The following is a 22,601-nucleotide window of genomic DNA, read 5'->3' as shown; positions in this document are numbered from 1 at the left end:
GAACAATTTTCAATTTACAAACATCGCAAAGATAATACAGTATCTGTGTGCCCTTCATCCTTTTTCCCCAAAAGTGAACATTTTACAACACCACGGAACATCTGTTAAAGCTAATAAACCACCAATGACACGTTACTTTTAACTAAACTCCACATTAAGTTGGGTTTCACCAGTTTTTCCATTAATATCCTCTTTCTGTCCCAGGATCCTATCCAAACTACCACATTGCAATGATTTGTCACGTCTCGTTTCCTCTGGACTGTGATGGTTTTTCAGTCTTTTATTGTTTTCATGACCCTGACAGTTTTGAAGAGTACTGATTAGCTTTAAGATTTTTCAGTATGAGTTTGAAGAATGTTTTTTTATCATGACTAGATTTGGGTGATGAATTTTTGGAAGTGGTACCAAAGAGGCATCCTGCTTATGCCATTCTTATGACATCATATCAAGCGGGTACATCATATCAATATGACATCACACTGAAGACATTTATCCTCATCATTTTTTTAAAGAAGTAGTTTGTCAGCTTTCTCCATGGAAAAGTTCCTATTTTATTCTTCAGAATTGGGCACCTTAAGAAAAGATAATGAGCTACATCAATGCCACAGGAGAGAGTCACGCTGTTAGTGAAACAAAACTACAAAGATATATTATCATTTTGATGTATTTTCATTTTAAAATATGTAAATTTAAGCTATTCAACTAGGTCAAGAACAAATACATTTTTAAAAATCCTTCCTCTCCTTAAAGTACTAATTGTATATCACAGTGCATTTTTACCATAGTTTATTGGTTAAGAGCCATTTTCTCTGGGTCTGATTTCCAGCCTCAAGGATGTATGAAGTTAAGCAAATGACCTAACCTCTCTGTACCTCAGTTCCTTTGTTTGTAACCGTTAAGTCCCATAAAGATAACAATTAATATCTACTTCACAGTATTGTTTGGAAGATTGAATGAGTCAATATTTGCAAAACGCTTTGAAGAGCATAAAATCAATTCTTTGCCCCTTGTCCCTGGTGCAGAGGTTTATTAATTTGCCCATAGTATGAAGTTATTAAATAAAAAAGCAGCGTGTTCCACATTTAACCAGAATCTTGTAAGCTCTTATCATTTACCTTATGTTTGCTGAAGAAAAACAAGCAGATTTTTAATGACCCCCCATCTATGTGCATCTCTTGGTAAAGTACAGATGTGTCTTCCTTTCTGAAAGCCTTCTTAAATTAAAAACATTTAACTTTTTCATTTTTTATAAATTCCCAATTGAACTTTATTTTTCATTTATAAGTTTGCAGCATTTATTACAGCTTGAAACTGCAGAAGACATTTGGGACACTATTTTGGCCTCCATTGGGTCAATATTTTTTCTGTATTCTTTCTTTCAAGGAATTTAAGTAGTCAGGAAGATGTGAGAGAAGAAATCACTGAAAAAGAATGGAGCATATATATTACCTATAGTGTCTATTTTAAAGTAACCAGACATTCTAGCACACCTTTCTATTCCTTGTCCACGATTATTGTAATGACATCACAGATACCCGTGAGCACCAGTAACTACAAGACCATTTTGGAAACTGGGATTGTGGTGTTTATATGAACATTCTTCTTTCTAGGATGTGCTTTGATTTCTTAAGGACTCACACTGCTTTATATCAGTTAGAGACAGTTAGGGACAGTTGGGTGGCAGTAAGGGATACAGAAAATTTTAAATGTGAAAAACACTGGGGAGTAAAACTTTCCATTAGATTCTTCTTTTTACTTTACAAAATTCATAGCAGGTTGAGTTTTTGTTTAGGCAATGTCGGGAAAGAAATAGCCTTTTAAAAATGGAAATAGTCCATTTTATTTATTTAACAACCATTAATAAGGCACTTAATCCGTGTTGTCTCTTACAAATGTTAACTCATTTCTCATAACCACCTTGGGCTAGGCACAGAGAGGCTTAACAACTTGCAAGTGATACTCTGCAACTAAATACAGGCAGCACAGTTGCATGCTCTGTGTTTGGTTAGGGGCAAGGGCTCTTATCCCTTGAGCTGGGCTGTGTAGAGCCCTGTGCTTCAGGCAGGTGCCATTCCTTTCTCCTCTCCTCCATCCTACTTCATGTCTCAGAGAGGTCTGAGACCAACTTGTAGAATCACACTTAAACCCTCTAAAACCTAGTGACGAATCAAAATACATTATCTAAAACTGTAGAAAAATGGACAAAGGTGTCAGATTAAAAGACTGAAATTCCAGACAAGAAAAAAAGCACCCTGTTAATGTTTCCAGAGAAAGATGGCCCAATGCTGAATACCAGAAAGTTCTATAGTCAATCGAATGTGATTTTATGTGTGATCTGGTGTTTAAATGTCATCAGCAGGCGGCTGTTTGCTCCTTCAGTGGGAGTGGTGTTTGCACACCAGGTACCTGCTCTCTAGTGTCATTCACAAAGACAGAAGCAGAAACATTGAGCCCATGAGCCTGCTGGACCCAGCCCCTCCACAGCCTCAGAGTGACAGCCAGTGTCATATTTCTAGATCAAATCTGAATCCCTCCCACAGGGAGAAGATCTCCAGGGAATTTAAGAAGTTCCAACATTTCAGAGGGAGGAAGGAAGTTATGCAGGATACGAAAGAAGAGGTCATGTTATACAGCCCTGGCTTCCACTGACGCTAACACTGAATTCAACTTTTGACACTGATAATCTGTTGCCACCAAATGGAGAATGTAAACAAGATATTCTAAGTGTGATTAGAGAATATGCAAAACAAGGAACAAGCAGAACACTCTTCTCTGGAATCCGAGACGATGGCTGTACTTTCACAGAGAGCATGATGTTAAATGTACATGAAATACGCTAAACCGAAAATGAGAGAGGCAGAGACCGGGAGGTTAACACAGAGGATATACTATATAGAAAGAGGATAGCTGAGGGAAAACTCGCCTATCTGCGGGTCGCCAGCAAATCTGATAACTGAGGAGATAAAGCTCTCTTCCTCTAAAGAAGTCGTGTCTTTCCTGTCCTGGTTCTCACGGTTCCCCCCAGCTCTTTCCTCCAACCCTATCCCACACATTGGGGGTCATAGGGAACCTAAGGTCCCCCCTCACAGGCTGTATCTCCAGCGAGGTGGACTCACTCCCCCTCCAGGAATTTGGGGCGGAAAGTGAATATCCCAAAGTCCCCGAGTCCATGGGAATTACTCTGGAGGGCGAGGCGCAGGCGTCATCAGTGGGCTCCCCCTACCCGTACCCGACTCCACCCGCGGGGCGGGGCCATCGCCTTCCTTCGGGACTCGGGATCCATCTGGAGCTCCGGGAATTTCCCTGGCCGGTCGCTCCGGGCTTTCCAGTCTCAACCATGCATAAAAAGGGTTCGCCGACCTTGGGGAGCCACAGAGCCCGGGTCGCAGGCACCTCCCCGCCAGCTCTCCCGCTTCTCGCACAGCTTCCCGACCCGCCTGCTGAGCCCCATGGCCCACGCCGCGCTCTCCGCAGCCCCCAGCAATCCCCGGCTCCTGCGGGTGGCGCTGCTGCTCCTGCTTCTGGTGGCCGCCGGCCGGCGCGCAGCAGGTGGGTCCCGGGGCCCTGGGGTCCCCGGGCCGGACGCGGCTGGGGTGGGCGCCCCGCGCCGACAGCCCCGCTCAATCACCGAGTCTCTTCTTCCCTAGGAGCGTCCGTGGTCACTGAACTGCGCTGCCAATGCTTGCAGACACTGCACGGAGTTCACCTCAAGAACATCCAAAGTGTGAATGTGAAGTCCCCAGGACCCCACTGCGCCCAAACCGAAGTCATGTAAGTCCCGCCCCGCGCTGCCGCTGCCGCTGCCACCGCTGGGGTCCCCGACTCTCCCGCTGCTCCAAACCCTGTCCTCAACCCGACCTCCTGTCTAACGAGATTCCCTTCTCTCTGCAGAGCCACACTCAAGAATGGGCAGAAAGCTTGTCTCAACCCCGCATCCCCTATGGTTAAGAAAATCATCGAAAAGATACTGAACAAGTGAGTTTTAATTTCCATGTACACAGGCGACTGGAGCCGTTGGTCAGAAATACTGGCATCTGCCCCCTAAAAATAAAATCAGGGAACCCCAAGAGTTAGCTGAAGGACTAGAAATTGTGATTATTATTTTCACAATTAAAGTTGCCATTAAGGTTATTAATCTGCTCTGGTGCCAGAGGATATTTCAGTATTTCAGTGTCCTCCATTCCCAGGCCTAACCCCTGGGAGGGTAAATGTGCGTTTCTAGAATACTAAGTAGATTTGACTAACGATGCCAAAATGCCCCCTGCCTGTTTTGGGACGTTTACCTCAGTCCCTAATGGGCTTCAGACCTGAAAAATGCAATGTCTGGTTTGGGCACTTCGGGCCTCTAAGCCTTCTTGGTGAAGAGCAGAAACTTTGCAGTGACACCCCCAGTGAGTTCAAGGCTAGGATCCCTGTCAACATTATTTAATCTCTTTGAGCTTTAGCAAAATAGGGTAGATAATGGTACTTATTTCATAGGGTTGTGTGCAGCTTAAGGGAGATCATGAATGGAAACTTCTAACCCAATGTGACAATCAGTGACCAATACGTTTTGGCTTTTTCAAACCAAGAATCTAGTTGAGTCCACAGCCACCTCTTTCTTGAAAAAAAAAAAAAAAATAGCATTCAGGAGTACAAGTTTTCTGCTATAGAGGGCAGTGGGTACAGACAGACCTTCCCTGAGTGGAGGGCTGGGCGAGAGTCTGCATGGGGACATCCCTTCAAGCAACATCAGCCACCAGAGTGAAAGAAGAGCAGCCTTCCTTAGCACCTGCAACAGTAACCCTTTTCTCATCACAGGGGGAGCACCAACTGACAGGAGAGAAGTAAGAAGCTTATCAGCATATCATTGACACTTCCTGCAGGGTGATCCCTGCCCTTACCAGGGCTGAAAATGAAAAAGAGAACAGCAGCTTTCTAGGGACACCTGGAAAGGACTTAATGTGTTTGACTATTTCTTATGAGGGTTCTACTTATTTATGTATTTATTTTTGAAAGCTTGTATTTTAATATTTTACGTGTTGTTATTTAAAGATGTGAGTGTGTTTCATCAAACATAGCTCAGTCCTGATTATTTAATTGGAATATGCTGGGTTTTAAATGTGTCATTAAACTAATATTTAGTGGGAGACCATAATATGTCAGCCACCTTGATAAATGATAGGGTGGGGAATTGGAGGGTGGGGGATTGAAATGCAAGCAATTAGTGGATCACTGTTAGGGTAAGGGAATGTATGTACACATCTATTTTTTATACTTTTTTTTTAAAAAAGAATGTCAATTGTTATTTATTGAAATTATCTCACATTATGTGTTCAACATTTTTATGCTGAAGTTTCCCTTAGACATTTTATGTCTTGCTTGTAGGGCATAATGCCTTGTTTAATGTTCATTCTGCAGTGTTTCTCTTTCCCTTGGAAAAGAGAAGTTACCATTACTGTTACATTTGTACAAATGACATGATAATAAAAGTTTTATGAAAAGAAGTGCTTATGTAGTTTTCAAAAAATTCTTCTTGACTTTTAGTTCTTCCCAGGCATCCAAGGTGTTATACAGTTAGGCTGCAGGTTCTATCTAAATCTGTGCCTGCTTCTAGCTGGCACTTCCCTTATATTTCTCTTATTCAAAACGGACTATCTGATGCTTTTAGAAAGTACACACTACCCCCCAACTACTTTGATAATTCTAATTTTGTATAACATATAGCTGTTTTTCACACTGACCAATTTGTTATTCAGAATTAGTTCTTACAAACTTTTGAATATTATTGATATTTTAACATGTGCGTCTGCTAGATCTACTAGATGCTTTTGGTAAGCGGTTTTTCAAACACGCAATTCTTTCCCATTTAATGAGGTTGGGAGCAAAAGGTAGAAAAGTTGATTCTGCCTTAGAACTAAAAAAATTTGTGATATTAAAAAAATGACCTATTGAGATATTGTATTGTAAAATATATGACAAAAATAGCACAAAAGACAGGTTGGGAGATAAATGGGTTTAGACTATAACATATCTCTTCAGTTGTTAGAGAAAGTATTAAGAAAAACATTGTAGCAAGAACAAATATTGTAATTTGTAGGGCAACAACTAAAAGGAAAATGCAAAATTTTGGACTTAATCTGAAAAGGACATAAAATGGTGTAATAGAAAATACCCAACTAATACAAAAGAAGACAGAAATGAAGGAATAAACCAACACATGGATCAAGGGCAGAAGAGACACATCTTTACAGAAGAATTGCTAATAATATGAGTATAGTCTCTTCCTTCCTGAAGGTGAAGTTTAATTCCACTCTCCAGGTGCGTGTAGCTAGACTTAGTGACTGGCTTCCAAAGAAAAGACTAAGAAAAAGGAAAAAAAAATTACAGTGGAGAAATTTGGCAGACAATCTTAACCAAGTGATCAAGGTTATTGTCACCAATTATGGCATGTGAATATTACGCACCCCCAATATAATGTGATGGAAGGACACTTCCACTCCATTTATGTTCTTCCAGAGAATTCATAACCTTTGTATAACCACAACAAGGACATCATAAAAATCTGAACTGATGGACGTTTTACAAAACTCCTTGTAAGTACTCTTCAACACTGTCAAGGTCATGAAAAACAAGACAAAACCAATAAATTGTCACAGATTAAAGGAGACAAAAGTGATATGGGGACTAAATACAATGTGGTATGTTGAATTGGATCCTAGAATAGAAAAAAGGACATTATTGGAAAATTGACGAAATCTGAGTAAAGACAAGAGTTTAGTTAACAGCAATGAACCAATGTTAATTTCTTAGTTTTTGTCAAATGTACTACAAGTATGTAAGATGTCAATGTTAGGGGACACTGAACTAAAGGTCAGATATAGAAACTCTCTGTGCCCACACAAATTTTTTGTGAGTCTAAAATTATTCCAAATTTAAAAGTTTATTTTTCAAAAGATAGGACAAATATAGTAGCGGATAGTAGACTTAGATACAACTATATTAAGAATTATAGTAAATTTAAACAGAACACTCCAATTAAAAGTCAAAGATTATCAGACTACATAAATATGACATGTTTATGCTTCTTAAAAGAAACACACTTTAAATTATACCTGGATAGGAGGAACAAATTCTAGTGTTTTATACCACTGTAGGATGACTATAGTTAAAAGTAATAAATAGTTTCAAACAGCTAGAAGGATATCAAATGTTCCCACACAAATAAATGATAAATATTTGAAATGATGGATATGCTAATTACCCTGATCTGATCACTATACATTATATATGGAAACATTACTATGTATCCTATCAATATGTACTGTAATTATGTGTCAATTATAAAAATACGATAAAAGTAAAAATAAATTTGACACCAGGTTGCTTGAAATTAAAAGAAATAATAGTGTTATATCATATACAAATGGGCTGACATGGATATATTAATATATTGAAACCTGACCTGGATATATTAATATATTTATTACTTAATAACTATTAATATGCTATTCATATAAATTATAAGTATATTTATTAAAAATTGATGTACTAATGAAGGCCTAATTAATATATTATGCCTTAAGGAAAGAAATAGTCTTGGAGATAAAAAAGACTGTTAAAAATATAAAGGGGTTAACTCAACAAGAGACAAAAAATTCCTAAGCTTTTATGAACTTAGAAACACATTGTCAAACTATATAAACTATTTGTGAGGCTGAGGTGGGAGAATCAACTGAGCCCAGGAGTTCCATGCTGCAGTGAGCTATGATCATGCCACCGCACTGCAGTCCGGGTGACAGAGCAAGGCCCTGTCTCTGAAAGAAAAAAAAAAATTCACACACACTCGTAAAGCAAAACGAAGAGATCAAAAAAGAGCAATAGACAGATATATAATCATAGTTACAGATTCTAACAAACTCTTTCAACACTTAATATGTAAAGCAGCACAAATTTAGTAGCAGTATAGAAGTGTTAAGCAACATAATCAACCAACTTGGTTTGACTGACATATATTGGCAATTTACCCAGCAATTGCATAAATCACATTTGTCTTTCCAAAGAGAACATAGATGAGTCATAAAGAATGTATCAATACATTTCAAAATGTTAAAACATTACAGAAGACATTTTCTGATCATCAAAGTTTTTTAGGATGATTTGTAACTGTCCTAGTTGAACTATGTATTCATACACTGTGTGTGATATGTTTGCTGTGGTTTACAACTCATCTCAACTTCCTACATTGTACTTCCATAATACCAGAGTCATCGTGATGACCAATATAATCAGCTAGTCTGATAAAAATGTTTCCATAGAGATGTTTGCTTATTTCCTGTATTTTTTCTGACAAACTCTTTTGTAATTTTGGCATTCCTATATTTCTTGGATTACATGATATGAGCATAATGTAATTTAATTACTCAATACTTTCCACAAAAGTTTAAACAACAATCTTAAGAAAAGACAAATATAAAGCTTATACTAAAAGCTAATTTTTAAAAGTTTTGGAATGATGTTCACATCTATATATTAGATGGTGCTTGGTGTTATTTCCAATAAACTTAAATAATTATAGTTTGTTGAAATCATCAGGAAGTCTTTGCTGCAGAATTAGAAGACAATGTTGCAGAAGGAAGTGTGCAAGTTAATAATCAAAGAAGAATTTCATGTTTGAAGTTTTGGCTTTATCCACTATCTTCTGTGTTGTATGCATCTAGTAAATGTCTTTTGAATTTAATATCCACCATCCCTCTTTTTCTACACATATGTTGAACCTGTAGGTTACTCTTGCCTTCCCACTCTCCCTATGGTAGATAGTCAATAAAGGAATCTGTCCACAAGGGACATGGAAACACCATGAGACACACGTAAAAGCTTCGCAGTGATGGTAACATCCAAACTGACAGACAAGCAGGATCTTACAGGCACATGGCCTCCCATGTGGAATCCTGATCTCCCCTTCTGCCTCATTTGCTCCCCTCTCCCTGCCCACAGGATGAACTCCATCTACCTGAGTCACCTGCTGCTTCTAGGACTTCCATGCACTTTCCGATTTTCATGCCTTTGATTACTTGGTTGTCTCCTACTGGAGGGTTTTCCATTCCTCAGTGTTGTCCCATCTACTTGGAAAACTCTCCATCCTTTAAAATTCACATAAGTAACCATTTCTTGTAGGAAAACCTCTGTAAAACTCTCAGAAACCCACTCATTAACCCATAAGAGTTGTATGAGATACCCATCCTTGTTCCTAATACTTTGTGCAGAGTTTGTCATGGTATTTACCAGGCCCTTCTAAAATCTTCTATTTGTACATTCGTCTCCTGTATTGTGTTGAGTGTTAGAAGTTAGCAGATTCTATATTAATTGTCTTTGTATCTATGGCACCTAATTTCATTCCTATGTTACAATGCTGGGAAAATGATCAATAAAAATGCTGAATCAAATGAAGAGAGGAATTGAATTCAAGTTGAAATGCCCTTCTGGTTAGAAAGATAACTCAAGCATTCAGTACAGACAGTTAAAAAAAACTAACTCAAATTGGCTTAATGAAAATGGGAATTATTTCATTTCCTTATGAAATATATTGGTGTTTTATAAATATTGACACATTCATCATAACAACCCTTTGAAATAGAGAGTAGCATTTACTTTATTTGACTGCTGTGTAGATGAGATAAACCTGGATCCTAGAGTCCAAAAATTCTCTTCAATAACCAGTCTCACTGCAGGTCTAACTGCCTTTCTCTGTGCTGGCTTTACTTTATGCAAAGCACTGGCAAAGCTCCAAGCTATAACCCAGCAGGAAGCAAGGGACGATTTTTCAGCCATTTCCTGCCAAAGTGGTCTCAGGGGATTTTTCTGACTTGGCCAGGCTTATTAGATCACTTGTCCACCTCTGAGTTATCAGGGCGGGTCAGGGTTGAAAGGAATGGCCAATACTACTTTGGGATGTCAGCTCACTTCTGGAGCTTTAGGGTAGAGTCAACCTATCTGAACCACCCAGACTGGAAGGAAGGGGATATGGTTTCCGAAGGAAAGCCAGGATTCTGTTATCGGAAGGTAGAAGGGACTCAAACCAGGCAGAGAGGACAAATGTACTAAAGACTGGGCCAAGTGGATGACATTTTCACTTGATGAAATGTTCTGGAATGACCAAGTGGATGCATCCAGAGATTTAATGCTACCTTCAGACATCTGCATTATAATAGTAGTAATGGTAACAAAATAGAGTTGAGCCCAGCTCCCCAAGGCACAGTTCCCCAAGGCACAGTTGTAAGCCACAGTTCCCCAAGGCAAGCATGGTTAGAGCAACACTATACTGCCTGCCCATTCCTGCTGTTTCATTTGTACTTAGGATACAGAAGCAACTCTGGATTTTAAAGGCATATTAGATACTGCCAATCAAAGCTGCAGGATACAGTAAATATGTTAGTTCAAAATGGAATTTAGAAACCAATACTTTTATTTTAGCAATGACTCTATTCATTTAAAACTGGAGTTTCCATAAATTTAATGTTTGGGCATATAGAGCTGCCATTCAGCTCATAAGATGAGTATTTGGCTGGGGGAGGCACTCATTAAAACAAGAAAGGACTGGATTATGTTGGTAGAACATCATTGCTTTCTTAATGTTCTGAAAAATAAATATAGGACTATTATAAATTGAATTATGAGAACAGATATATTAAAGGTGGAAAAAGTATTTTTTTACACTTCCTTACATAAGTAACTAATGTTTATTTGAAAGTCTTAGGCATAGCTATAGGTCATTCTACAAAGCGGATTCTTGAAACATTTCATCCGTTTGGCTACTACTGTAGATTTTTGGAAGGTCTATTTATCCTAAGTATTTGCTTATGCCAATATTTTGGTTTGATCTGGAAGTCATTATAGCAAATATTTTCTTTTTTCTTAAGTTATAAGGAGAGTAAAGGCCTAGACAGCTTCCTATTAATGCTGAAGGCAAAGTATTTTATTTATTAAAACATGATGAAGTGTCCAAACTGGGTCAGAAGAAAAGTATAATCATTATCTCAGCAACTAAGAGCCAACTAAGATGCCTATTTCCACTTCTTGCAAGCTCCTAAGGTACAGTATTAATTTCCCCTGACATGATTTTGGAGGTGAAATATGTTGACTTGGAATAGTGGACAGATAGATAAATAGATGTAGTTTTCATTAACTTTAAGTATATCATGTTAGTGGCACAACAATTCTTGCCATTAGTGAAATAAAACACTGGAAACTTGAGCAATTTGCTATTTTTTAGGAAAGATAAAGTTGAGTTATTTAACCATAAGAATAACAAACCTTAAAAAAAATGCTCTCCTAAAGCTCTCAATCACCTATCTCAGAAAAATTTTTTTAATTGTGTAGTGGTTAAAGCCATACTGCATAGAGCTCAAATTCTGAAATATTAACTGTGAAACAGACAAATTGCATAAATTCCCTGCCCGTTCATTTCCTTGGAACTGTAATATGGGGAAAAACCTGGTAACCACTTCCTTGGGTGTTTGAAAGGATTAAGTGCATTTTATATATACATTAAGGAGTTTGAATATTGCTTGTTACATCAAAGAGTTATTTATCATAACTATGTTCACTCATCATCTTGTGAATACATAAAATGTGTCAGTTATACATTGAACAGAATGTTGAAGAAAGAAGAAAATATCTGCTAAAGTTTTTTTCTTGGACTAACCTTAAAAGAACTTAAATAATCTCTTAATCTTTTCTGCACTTAGTAATTTTTCTCCATTAAGTAGGTATGCAGGTGTACATCTGTAATTAGAAAATTGAAGCCATATTTTTTATGCTAAAGGAATTGCTGTTATATTTCTGAGCCACTGATTATTTCAAGAAAACAAAGTATTCCCAACTAAGAATCTCAGAAAAAAAGAAATAACAAGTTCTGAATTACCAATGAGTTAGTCATATATATATATATATATATATATTTTTTTTTTTTTGCCATAGGACTGTACTGATGATCAATAGGGGAAAAACAAAATGTAAATTCAGAAATTTGGTCATTTATAAATCTTTTGTCATAATCAAGATGAGGCATCTTTATTTTTATTCACATTTTGCAGTTAAAATGGCTAAAACTGGAATCACAAAATAATCCAGTAATTATACTAGATACCAAAAAATTCATTCTGTTTCCTTTTAAGAAAAAAAGCTAAAACAAAAATTTTGTATTACAGGGTTTTGTTTAGCCAAAGTTAATTTCCATGTACAATAATTTTTTCCCCAGGTAAGTCAGCTTAGGTAATATGGAAAAAGTAAATTCTATCATATTTATAAACGTGTGTGTAGTATTTAATATGTATTGGTGTTTTACCTCCTTGGTACAGATAAAAATCAAAGGCAATAACAGATTATATGTCATCTACCAGTAACTAGTGAGATGGAAATTCCCACCCTGGAGCAGAATACAGGCAGACTTTTTTTTGTTGCACTTTACTTAGTTGGTTTGTAGATACTGTATTGTTTACAAATTGAGGATTTGTGGCAACCTAGTATTGAACAAGTCTATGGGCACCATTTTTACCACAACATGTGTTCATTTTGTGTCTCTGTGTCACATTTTGGTAACTTGCAACATTTCAAACTTTTTCATTATTATTATATCTGTTATGATAATCTGTGATCAGTAATCCTTGATGTTACTGTTGTAATTATTTTTGGGCTTCAGGAACTGCACCCAAATAAGACAGTTAATTGATAAATGTCATGGCTATTCAAACTGCTGCAATGACTGGCCCTTCACCCTCTCTACATCTCCTTTGGGCTCTCTATTCCCTGAGACACAGCAATATTAAAATTGGGCCAATTAATAACCCTATAAGGGATTCCAAATTGTTCAAGGAAAAGACAGTGTTGTGTATCTCTCACCTTAAACCAAAAGCTAGAAATGATTAAACTTAACAATGAAGGCATATCAAAAACCAGGATAGGTCAAAAAGCAGGCCCCTTGTGCTAGAATCAGGAAAACACGGCAGCATCAAAGGAACAAAATAAAAAAAAAAGTAACTGGTTCTAAAATATGGAGATCTATAAATTGTCTAACAAAGAATTCAAAATAACCATCTTATGCTAGCTCAATGAGTTCCAATAAAACACAGACAGACAACTAAAAATAATCAGGAAAGCAATATGTGAACGAAATTAGAAGCTCAACAAGGAGAAAGAACTCCTTATAAAGAGCCAAACAGAAACTCTGGAGCTGAAGTATGACTAAAGTGAAAAGTCTCATAGAGAGTTTCAATAGCAGACTGTATAAAGCAGAAGAAAGAATCGGTTAACTCAAAAACAGATCATTTGAAATTACCCAGCCAAAAGAACAATAAACAAACAAACAAATAAATAATAAGAAGAAAGACTATGGGACTTATGGGTGCTATCCAGCAGACCAGAGCATTATAAAACACACACACACACACAAAGTTTTAACAAGTTTAAAAATATTGAAATAATATTAAGTCTATTTTCTGACCATAGTGGAATGAAACTAGAAATCAGTAACATGAAGACTTAAAAAATTCACAAGTATGTAAAAATTAAGCAACAAAGCCTTGAACAACAAATGGGTAAAAGAATGAACAAGAAGGAAAATAGAAATATCTTGAAGTAAATAAAAATGGAAACAGAACATGCCAAAACTTATAATATGCAGCAAAAGCAAATCTAAGATGAAAATTTTTAATGCAAACACCTGCATTAAGAAAAAACAAAGATCTCAAAAAGCAATCTAAAGTTACACTTCAGGGAATTAGAAGAAGAAAACAAAGCTAAGATTAGACAAATGAAGTAGCAAAGATTAGAGCAGAAATAAATGAAACAAAGACTAGAAAATAGTCTTGTAGTTTTATTAATAGACAAGACCAATAAAACTAAGAGTTGGTGTTTTGAGAAGGTAAACTAAATTGACAAAGTTTTAGCTAGACTAAGAAAAATGAAAGAGTACTCAAATAAATAAAATTATAAATAGAGACATTACAACTGATATCACAAAAACGTACAGAATCATAATGGACTGCTATGAACAATTATACACCAAAAATTGAATAACCTAGAAAAAAATGGATGAATTCCAAGAAACATACAAACTATAAAGACCAAATTATAAAGAAATGGATAATCTGAATAGGCCAATAACAACTAAAAAGTTTGAATCACTAATCATAAATCTCTCAACAAAGAGAAGCCAAGAACCAGATGCCTTCACTGGTAAATTCTACCAATGTTTAAAAAAGAGTAATGCTAATAATCCTTCTCAAAACTCTGCATAAAACTGAAGAGGATAAAATAATTCTCAATTTGTTTTATGAGGCCAGCATTACTCGGATACCAAAGCAAAAAAGAACACTATAAGAAAAAAAAATCAGGCCAATATTTCTAATAAACATAAATGCAAAATAATCTCAATAAAACATTAGCAAACTGAACTCAACACCACAGTAAAAATAATCATACATTATGATCAAATGGGATTTTTCTCTAAAATGCAAGGATAGTTCTACACACGAAAATCAATAAATGTGATTCTCCACATTAATAGAATGAAAGATAAAAATTATATGATCAACTTAATGGATGCAGAAAACGAATTTCAGAAAATTCAATATTCTTTCACTACAAAAACTCTCAAATTGGCCAGGCACGATGGCTCACGCCTGTAATCCCAGCACTTTGGGAGGCCAAGGCAGGTGGATCACAATGTCAGGAGTTCGAGACCAGCCTGACCAACATGGTGAAACCCTGTCTCCACTAAACAAAAATTAGCTGGGCCTGTAATCCCAGCTACTCAGGAGGCTGAGGCAGGAGAATCACTTGAGCCCGGGAGGTGGAGGTTGCAATGAGCTGAGATCACACCACTGCACTCCATCCTGGGTGACAGAATGAGACTCTGTCTAAAAAACAAACAAACAAAAAGTCTCAAATTAGGTATAGGAGAAATGTTCCACAACATAAAAGCCAGGTATGACAAGCCCACAGGCAACATATTCTCAGTAGTAAAAAGCTGAAAGCTTTTGCTCTAAGATGAGAACGAAAACAAGAATGCCCACTCTTGCTACTACTGTTCAACATAGTTTCTTAAAACCCTGGTCATAGCAAGTAGGCAAGAAAAGGAAATAAAATGCATCTAAAGCAGAAAAGATGTTATTTATCTCTGTTTGCAGGTGGTGTGATCTTACATAAAGACACTCCTGAGTACTCTACCAAAAAACTGTTAGAACTAATAAATGAATTTAATGTAGTTGCAAGTTACAAAATCAATATACAAAAGCAGTTGCATTTCAATACACTAACTACAAAATATGGAAAGAATAATGTCAAAAATAATAGTATACTTAGGAATAAAACCAGGGAGGTGAAAGATCTGTACCATAAATATTATAAAACAGTGATAAAATAAATTGAAGAAGACATTAATAAATGAAAATCTGTCCCCATAGATTAGAAGAATTAATGTTAAAATGTCTGTACCACTTAAAATGATCTACAGAGTCAATGAAATCTCTACCAAAATTCCAATGGCATTTGTCAAAGAAGGGGGAAAAACAATTCTAAAATTCATGTATCTTAGTCGATTTGAGCTGTTTTAACAATGGATGGCTCATAAACAATAGAAGTGTATTTCTCACAGTTCTGGAGGCTGGGAAAGCCACAATCAGTGCACTGATAGATTCAGTGTCTTTCTGAGGGCCTGCTCTCTGGCTTAGATGGTGTCTTTTCATTGAGTTCTCACATGGTGGATGGGGCAAGGTAGCTTTCTAGGGCCTCTTTTATGAGGACATTAATCCAGTTCATGGGGTCTGCAACACTCACGACCTAATCACATTACAAAGGCCCTATTTCCCAAAACTATGACACTAGTGATTAGGGTTCAATATTTAGGGAGATACAAATGTTCAACTTCTAGCAACATGAAAGCACAAAAGACCCCAAATAGCCAAAACAGTCTTGAACAGGAACAACACTGGAGGCATCACACTTCTTGATTTGAAATTATACTGCAAAGTTATAGTAACTAAAGCAATATGGTACTGACATTAAAATAGACACAGAGATTAATGAAACAGAATAAAGAACCCAGAAATAAACTCAAACATATAAAGTTAACTAATTTTTGACAAGGGTGCCATGAACACAAAATAGGGAATGAATAACCTCTTCAATAGGTTGTGTTGGAAAAACTGGATATCCACATGCAAAAGAAGGAAATAAGACACTTCTCTTACACCATATACGAAAATCAACTCAAAATGGATTAAAGGCTTAAATGTAAGGCCATAAAACCACAAAACCCCTAAAAGAAACCAGGGACAAAGCTATTTTGACTGGCCTTGGCAATGAATTTTTGGATATATCAAAAGACATACAGATGACCAAAAGGTATATGGAAAGTTGTTCAACATCACTAACAATCAGGGAAATGAAAATCAAAATCACAATGAGATATCACCTCATGCCTGTTAGGATGGCTATAATTTAAAATACGAATGGAAGTAAGTGTTGGTGAGGATTTGGAGAAAAGAGAACCCCGGCAAATTTTTGAAATGAATGAAAATTGGTACAGCCATTATGGAAAACAGTATGGAGTTTCCTCAAAATACTAAAAATTGAACTACCATATGACCCAACAGTTGCACTCTGGGACTTATTCTAAGAAATTTAAAATTTCATCCTGAAGAAATATTTGCACTCATGTTCATTGCTGCATTATTCACAATAGCCAAGATATTGAAACAACCTAAATGTTCATCAACAGATCAATAGAGAAAGAAAACATGTAATATGTATATACACACCCACACCCCCATATATAAAATATATATATAAAATATAAAATATATATAAATATATATAAAAAATATATAATATATATAAATATATATATTGGTGAAGCCCCGCCTCTACTAAAAAAATAGGGACCCTCATAGCACAGACAATGTGAATTTTCTATTAGCAGATTGTTGCAAATTCAGCTCTTTTCCCCCTCAGCTTCCTCATTTAAGGAATGAGGAATCTCATTGCGCCTAAAATTCTTCTGTGGAGATAACTGTCCTTGATTCTCTATTACACACTTGCATTAAAATGCTAAATACAGTGGCTCTATCACCCAGACAGACATAAAATTTTGCAGTAAGGTATTCATGACCGAGGTCAGGTCTTTTTCTGAGAAAAAATAAAATTTGGTATGAGGAAATGCTAGAAGGAAAATGGAGACATTTGGAAAAGGTAGGTAGGTGAAGAGGAAAATTCCCCTCGCTCACAGATTAATCATGGACCAGCCCTGCCTATTGACTTCTGTGGCCACGGCTCTTGGTTTCACTATAATACCCAGAGTTTCACCCCTAAAAGCACATGGCCAGTTAGCTATGACCTATCTAGCATTGGAATAAAAATGATCAGCATTTCAAAGGCAAACAGACTTCACACATTTCTTGGCCTGGGTGGAGCAAGAGATTAGGCAGATAGAATAAACAGGTGTGGCTTTGCATTATGTTTTATATTAACTGAACCTACAGGAAATAAGTTCCTTAAGGGATAATGCCTTTCTTTATAGTAATTCCCAGAACAGCGTTCTGGAAAATATTACTCTTGGAGAAGTTATTTTATTTTCTCTTTCTGAGCTCAATAGGAGTATACAGTTAGTATTTCTAAGAGTTCATCTCTGGTGCTTTTGCCTATTTCACCTCTTCCACACATTCAACTGCCATTAAAACACATAATTTTGTTTTTATACGAACATTGAAAGAAGAGGAGATCTGGGGTAATCCCTAGAAAATTTTATGTACTGTTTATTAATCTGTGCTTTTAAAGGGAACACCAAAGAGTATATTTTCTTTCAAGTTAATAATGTCTTGTTACATGATTAAGATGGCAAAATGACCACGAGAAACCAAGGTAAATAAGGCGTGAGACAGACAATAGGAAAAGATCTTCATGTTCCAGGATGTCAGACTTGCTATAGAAATTCCCATTTTTGTGTGTTCCCTTACTTATTTTTCACTTTACAGTATTCTATTGCTTAAAAACACAGGATTTAATTTTTTTTATTTTAAGTTCCAGGATAGATATGCAGAATGTGCAGGCTTGTTACATAGGTATACGTGTGCCATGGTGGTTTGCTGCACCTATCAACTCATCATCTAGGTTTTAAGCCCCGCATGCATTAGGTATTTGTCCTAATGCTCTCCCTCCCCTTGCCCCCCACCCCCCAACAGGCCCCACTGTGTGTTGTTCCCCTCCCAAAACACAGGATTTTTAAACAAAATTAACAAAAATCATGTTTCCACAATTTGAGAGCCAAATTTATTTCTGTGAGGACTATCAGTACGATAAATAGAAGAGCCAGCTTTGCATTTACCATATTTTCAAAGAGGCAGTAAAGATCTTTCTTAGAATTTCCCTACCCAAAGCCCATTTAATCTAACATCAGATATGGCTGTGGCCCTCATAGATCTTTTAAGCCTTTAAGAATGTATTGTGGCAGGGCACGGTGGCTCACACCTGTAATTACTGCACTTTGGGAGGCCGAGATGGGTGGATCACGAGGTCAAGAGATCGAGACCATCCTGGTCAACATGGTGAAGCCCCGCCTCTACTAAAAAAATACAAAAAAACAAAATTAGCTGAGCATGGTGGCAAGTGCCTGTAATCCCAGCTACTTGGGAGGCTGAGGCAGGAAAATCGCTTGAACCAGGGAGTCGGAGGTTGCAGTTAGCCGAGATTGTGCCACTGCACTCCAGCCTGGCGACAGAGCGAGACTCCATCTCAAAAAAAAAAAAAAGGTATTGTGAGGATGGAGGTATGAAAGTAAATTTTGCAGCAGAAGTGTGGTGATGGTTATCATAACTGCCACCACAACAACAAAGAGTTATGTGTCTGCTGTTGAATCCATAGAAGTCCTGGGGGAAATTCCCAGCCTCACAAGAAAGTTAGCCAAGGCTTCAACAGGAATGGAAAGCGTAGAAAGTACCAAGACAGGATATGGATACCACCACACATAGAGTGAGAACGTAACTCCTTTTTCAACTAGGAAGAAACGGGTGCCAGTTTCTAAGCTATTAAATTATGACATACAAAGAATAGATTGATGTTATCTGTGGATGCAATAATAGGTTTCCTGGTCATGGAACTTAAAAATTACTAGGACTTCCATTTCTCTCCCTGGCCTTGAATATTTTCTTCCATTCACCTATTATTAGTTAATCACAACTTTATTTTGGAAGCCCCTGGGAAATAGATGACAAAGATGACAAATTAAGGGGTATATGTCATGAATGTAAGCTTAAAGCCTTTGCAAGCCCCCCCACCCCCATCCCAGCCCCCAGTAATGGGCCATCTCAATTGGCTAGGCATACACTTTTAGAGTCAATCTCCTAAGAGGACTCTGCCCCCAGTCTTCCAGCACCTGGCCCGTTGCTAAGTTGTATTTTCTATTTGGTTAGGCCAAATACATAATCATGGAGGACTGATTACTTCCTCCTCAACTTACCCTGCCCCGTGGCACACAAGTGTCTTCATTCCTGGAATATTTCTGCTGTGCTGAAATAGTCCTTCGTTATCTTCCTCATTTCAACAAGGCATTTAGATGTCATTTGTTAATTTATAGTGTTAAGAAAAAAACATTCTTAAATTTGGAAATAAGGTACTGCATAACTTTTTAGGCCATACTAAAGTATTATCTAACACTCCCACATAAATTAAATCTCCCTCTAGGGGATATAACTGTTTGATTTTCTATTTATTACTGATCATGTTCAGCCTCTGTAAAGTTAGATGTTAAATTATAGAGGACTGATCATTACAAATTGTTTTCATCCACTAGTGATTCAAATTACTTCTGTGCCATAGAAAAGATAACTTCAAATGTTACAATTTTATTATCCTGTAGGATGTGAATCAGTTTTTATCTACCTTTGCAATTTTGTTCCAGCATTCTTTTATCCACTGATTATTATCTCTATATATCTTATATCTACAGGCTCACACATACACACAGACACATCTCCTCTCTTCCTTTGAACCAGCTTTCATCATCCCTCTAGTCTCCTCATTAGTGGGTTGAGTAAATCTTTGACACTTTCTCACTATATATCAGAATCATGATTTTAACTTTTTTTAAAAAAAACAGCATATTTTATAATAACAAGAATCTATAACTTGAGTTACTTATCCTTTCAGGGGATTTAACATTTCTCTCCTCTTACTGTTCTTTAGGACCTTCTCTCTACTCTCCGAGGCTAAATTCCATCCCTGTTCCCAGAAATATCATTTGATTCTATGTTCAACACAACTACATTTTATTTATAATAAAATCTAAAATAGTATACAATTCCCAAGAAAACAGGTATAAGTTAGGGACTGAATGAGAGATCCTACTTTAACACTGAAGAAATCAAGGTCTCATCACAGTTAAAAGTATCACCCAATATATAGCCTAATGCTCACTTACAAAGAAATTACAGTATACTTGGAGTGGCAGGTTACGCACAAAACTTTCAGGAAAATCAGATAATAAAAACACAGTATGGGAAGCAGCATTTACACAGCTATACCAATATCCTAAATGGATGCAGGAACATAATTTAAGAAAGGCATAGCATATGAGAAGATATTGTTACTATTGTCTTTGATGCACTTTCCTTCTTGTGGCCATACCTTGTTTTCCCTCTAAGGAAAAACCTTGTCTTCCACTCTCAGTCTACGTGCTTTCTGAAAAGTTGAGTTTACTCCAGGCACGTGACTTGGGTCTAGCCAATCAGACTATCACATTCCCCTGATCACAGTGATTGACTCAGGGATAGATTGGGAGCTTATTGGAAAAAAGAAGCATTTACCGGTAAATTCACTAGAGTGAATTCAAGACAATATGGGGACTGAAGTCACATCCTGCAGCTACGTGCAACCTGAGAATGGAGCCAGCACTAGAGGTAGAGCCAAGAAAACAGGGTTTGGTGACTGACGATGCTTGGGTCCTAGTTAAATAGCTAATTAGCTTATTAGCTATTTAACTGACTATTACGGTTTTATAATTTGTTCAGCTTCATATGGGACAAACTGTAAAACTGCAATAGTCAATTAAATAGCTAATTAATTACCTTTTCTCATGAGACTAGTATTAGGTTAGGGTTCTGACACTTGAAACAGAAAACTAATGACTGATGGAGTAAAAAAGCCTGGAAACTATGATTAAAAGAACTTCATATGGGAGAAAAGTATCCTTAAGCAGAGATAAGATGCCAATTTGTTAGTTCTGACATAATTTCTAAATTTCCCTTACATTTTCAGAAGAAAAAAAAATAAGGCTCTTTCTACCATGGTTCTCAGGAAGGCTTGGACTTCTAAAGCTCTTTTCAAGAAATAATCCAATTTAGAATAATATCAGATTTCTTGAGCTTAATATTTCACTTAAAACTTATAAATAAAAGCATTTGTTTATTTAACAGAATTATTAAAAGTGAATAAACGTCATGGAAAACATCACTGTGTTCAAATATAATGTTGGCAAGCCTACAGAATTTTCATGGCAAAGTTAGGTGTGGTCATGCTACAAAATGTGACATTACAAAATTACCTTGCTCCAAATGTCAATTCCCGTACCTGTCTTCTTTCTTTCCTCCTTTTCTCAAAAAAATGCTTTGAGTGCTTAAATGACAGCCAGCAATTTAATCAGAAACTATGAATAAAATGAAAAGCAAGCAGACACACTCCTCTGCCCTCATGGGGCTTCCAGTCTAATGAGAGAGTCAGACAATAACTAATAATCCCTCTCTCTCTCTCTCTCTGTCTCTCAATATTACACTGTAAAAGTATTACAAGTTGGGTATGTTGTCCTACTAGCACACAGAGAAACAAAAGTTTGCAAGATAATACTTATCCTTATTAGCTGTAACCCACTCACGTTTTCTATTCCATTCTATTTCCCTTTTAAAAAAATTCTGCTCATAACTCTCTAAATCTATTTCATAACCTACTTCCATGGTGGTATTTGACTCACTCAGAAAAGTCAGAGAATACTTCTCTAAGGAAGCAATGATTGAGTTGAGGTAAAAAATGGCTAAGAGTTAATTAGGTGAAAGAAGGAACAGCTAAACAGAGGATACAGCAAGTGCAAAACTTGGGCACAGGAAGAAGTAGATGTGTACTTGAGACTGAAGAAAGGCCAGTTTGTGGCAGCAGTGCCGAGAGCAAGGAGGAGCCTGGTGCCTGATGAGAATGAGAGACGGGATGGCCAAAGCCAGGCGGGGTCTGGCAAGACATGCTGTCTGAAAACAATGAGATAACATTGAAGATTATGTCTGTTAATTGCGCCAAAAAATAGGTGTAAAACTAGTTGCAGACAGAAAAGTTAGAAGGCTACTGAATTAATCCAGGAAAGGGAAAACTATACCCTGGGTTTCAGTATACGGCTGTGGTTATGAAAAGAACTGTATTCTCAACATTAAAAATTAATTCCTATTATAACCCAATAGAATGACTTATAATACCGATTACCCAATACATGTTAGTCTCTACATAATCAATCACCTAAGGAAGCTGATTGAAATTGATTCCTGGGCCCTGATCTTCAAGATTTTGATACAATGGGTCTGTGTTGGAGC

General features: G+C 36.9%; 1 protein-coding gene across 1 annotated transcript; it reads left to right on the top strand.

Annotated features, from left to right (window-relative positions):
* The first annotated feature begins 3,261 nt into the window (after window positions 1–3,261).
* Window positions 3,262–5,483, top strand: CXCL3 (C-X-C motif chemokine ligand 3). The gene is made up of 4 exons (XM_003265742.2): window positions 3,262–3,549; window positions 3,648–3,771; window positions 3,892–3,975; window positions 4,801–5,483. The coding sequence occupies exons 1-4, from the start codon at window positions 3,450–3,452 to the stop codon at window positions 4,814–4,816; spliced, it is 324 nt and encodes a 107-aa protein (XP_003265790.1). The 5' UTR covers window positions 3,262–3,449; the 3' UTR covers window positions 4,817–5,483.
* The last annotated feature ends 17,118 nt before the right edge of the window (window positions 5,484–22,601 follow it).

The sequence above is a fragment of the Nomascus leucogenys genome, chromosome 9 (assembly GCF_006542625.1).
Source record: "Nomascus leucogenys isolate Asia chromosome 9, Asia_NLE_v1, whole genome shotgun sequence".
NCBI classification, from domain to species: domain Eukaryota; kingdom Metazoa; phylum Chordata; class Mammalia; order Primates; family Hylobatidae; genus Nomascus; species Nomascus leucogenys.
This window is presented reverse-complemented; position numbering and strand designations above follow the sequence as displayed.

What these genes read in the sequence shown, in the direction of transcription:
- CXCL3 (XM_003265742.2), top strand. Translation starts at nt 3,450, where the DNA reads ATGGCCCACGCCGCGCTCTCCGCAGCCCCCAGCAATCCCCGGCTCCTG. An exon ending in CGCCGGCCGGCGCGCAGCAG is followed by an intron (nt 3,550 to 3,647) that starts GTGGGTCCCGGG and finishes CTTCTTCCCTAG; the next exon opens with GAGCGTCCGTGGTCACTGAA. An exon ending in TGCGCCCAAACCGAAGTCAT is followed by an intron (nt 3,772 to 3,891) that starts GTAAGTCCCGCC and finishes TTCTCTCTGCAG; the next exon opens with AGCCACACTCAAGAATGGGC.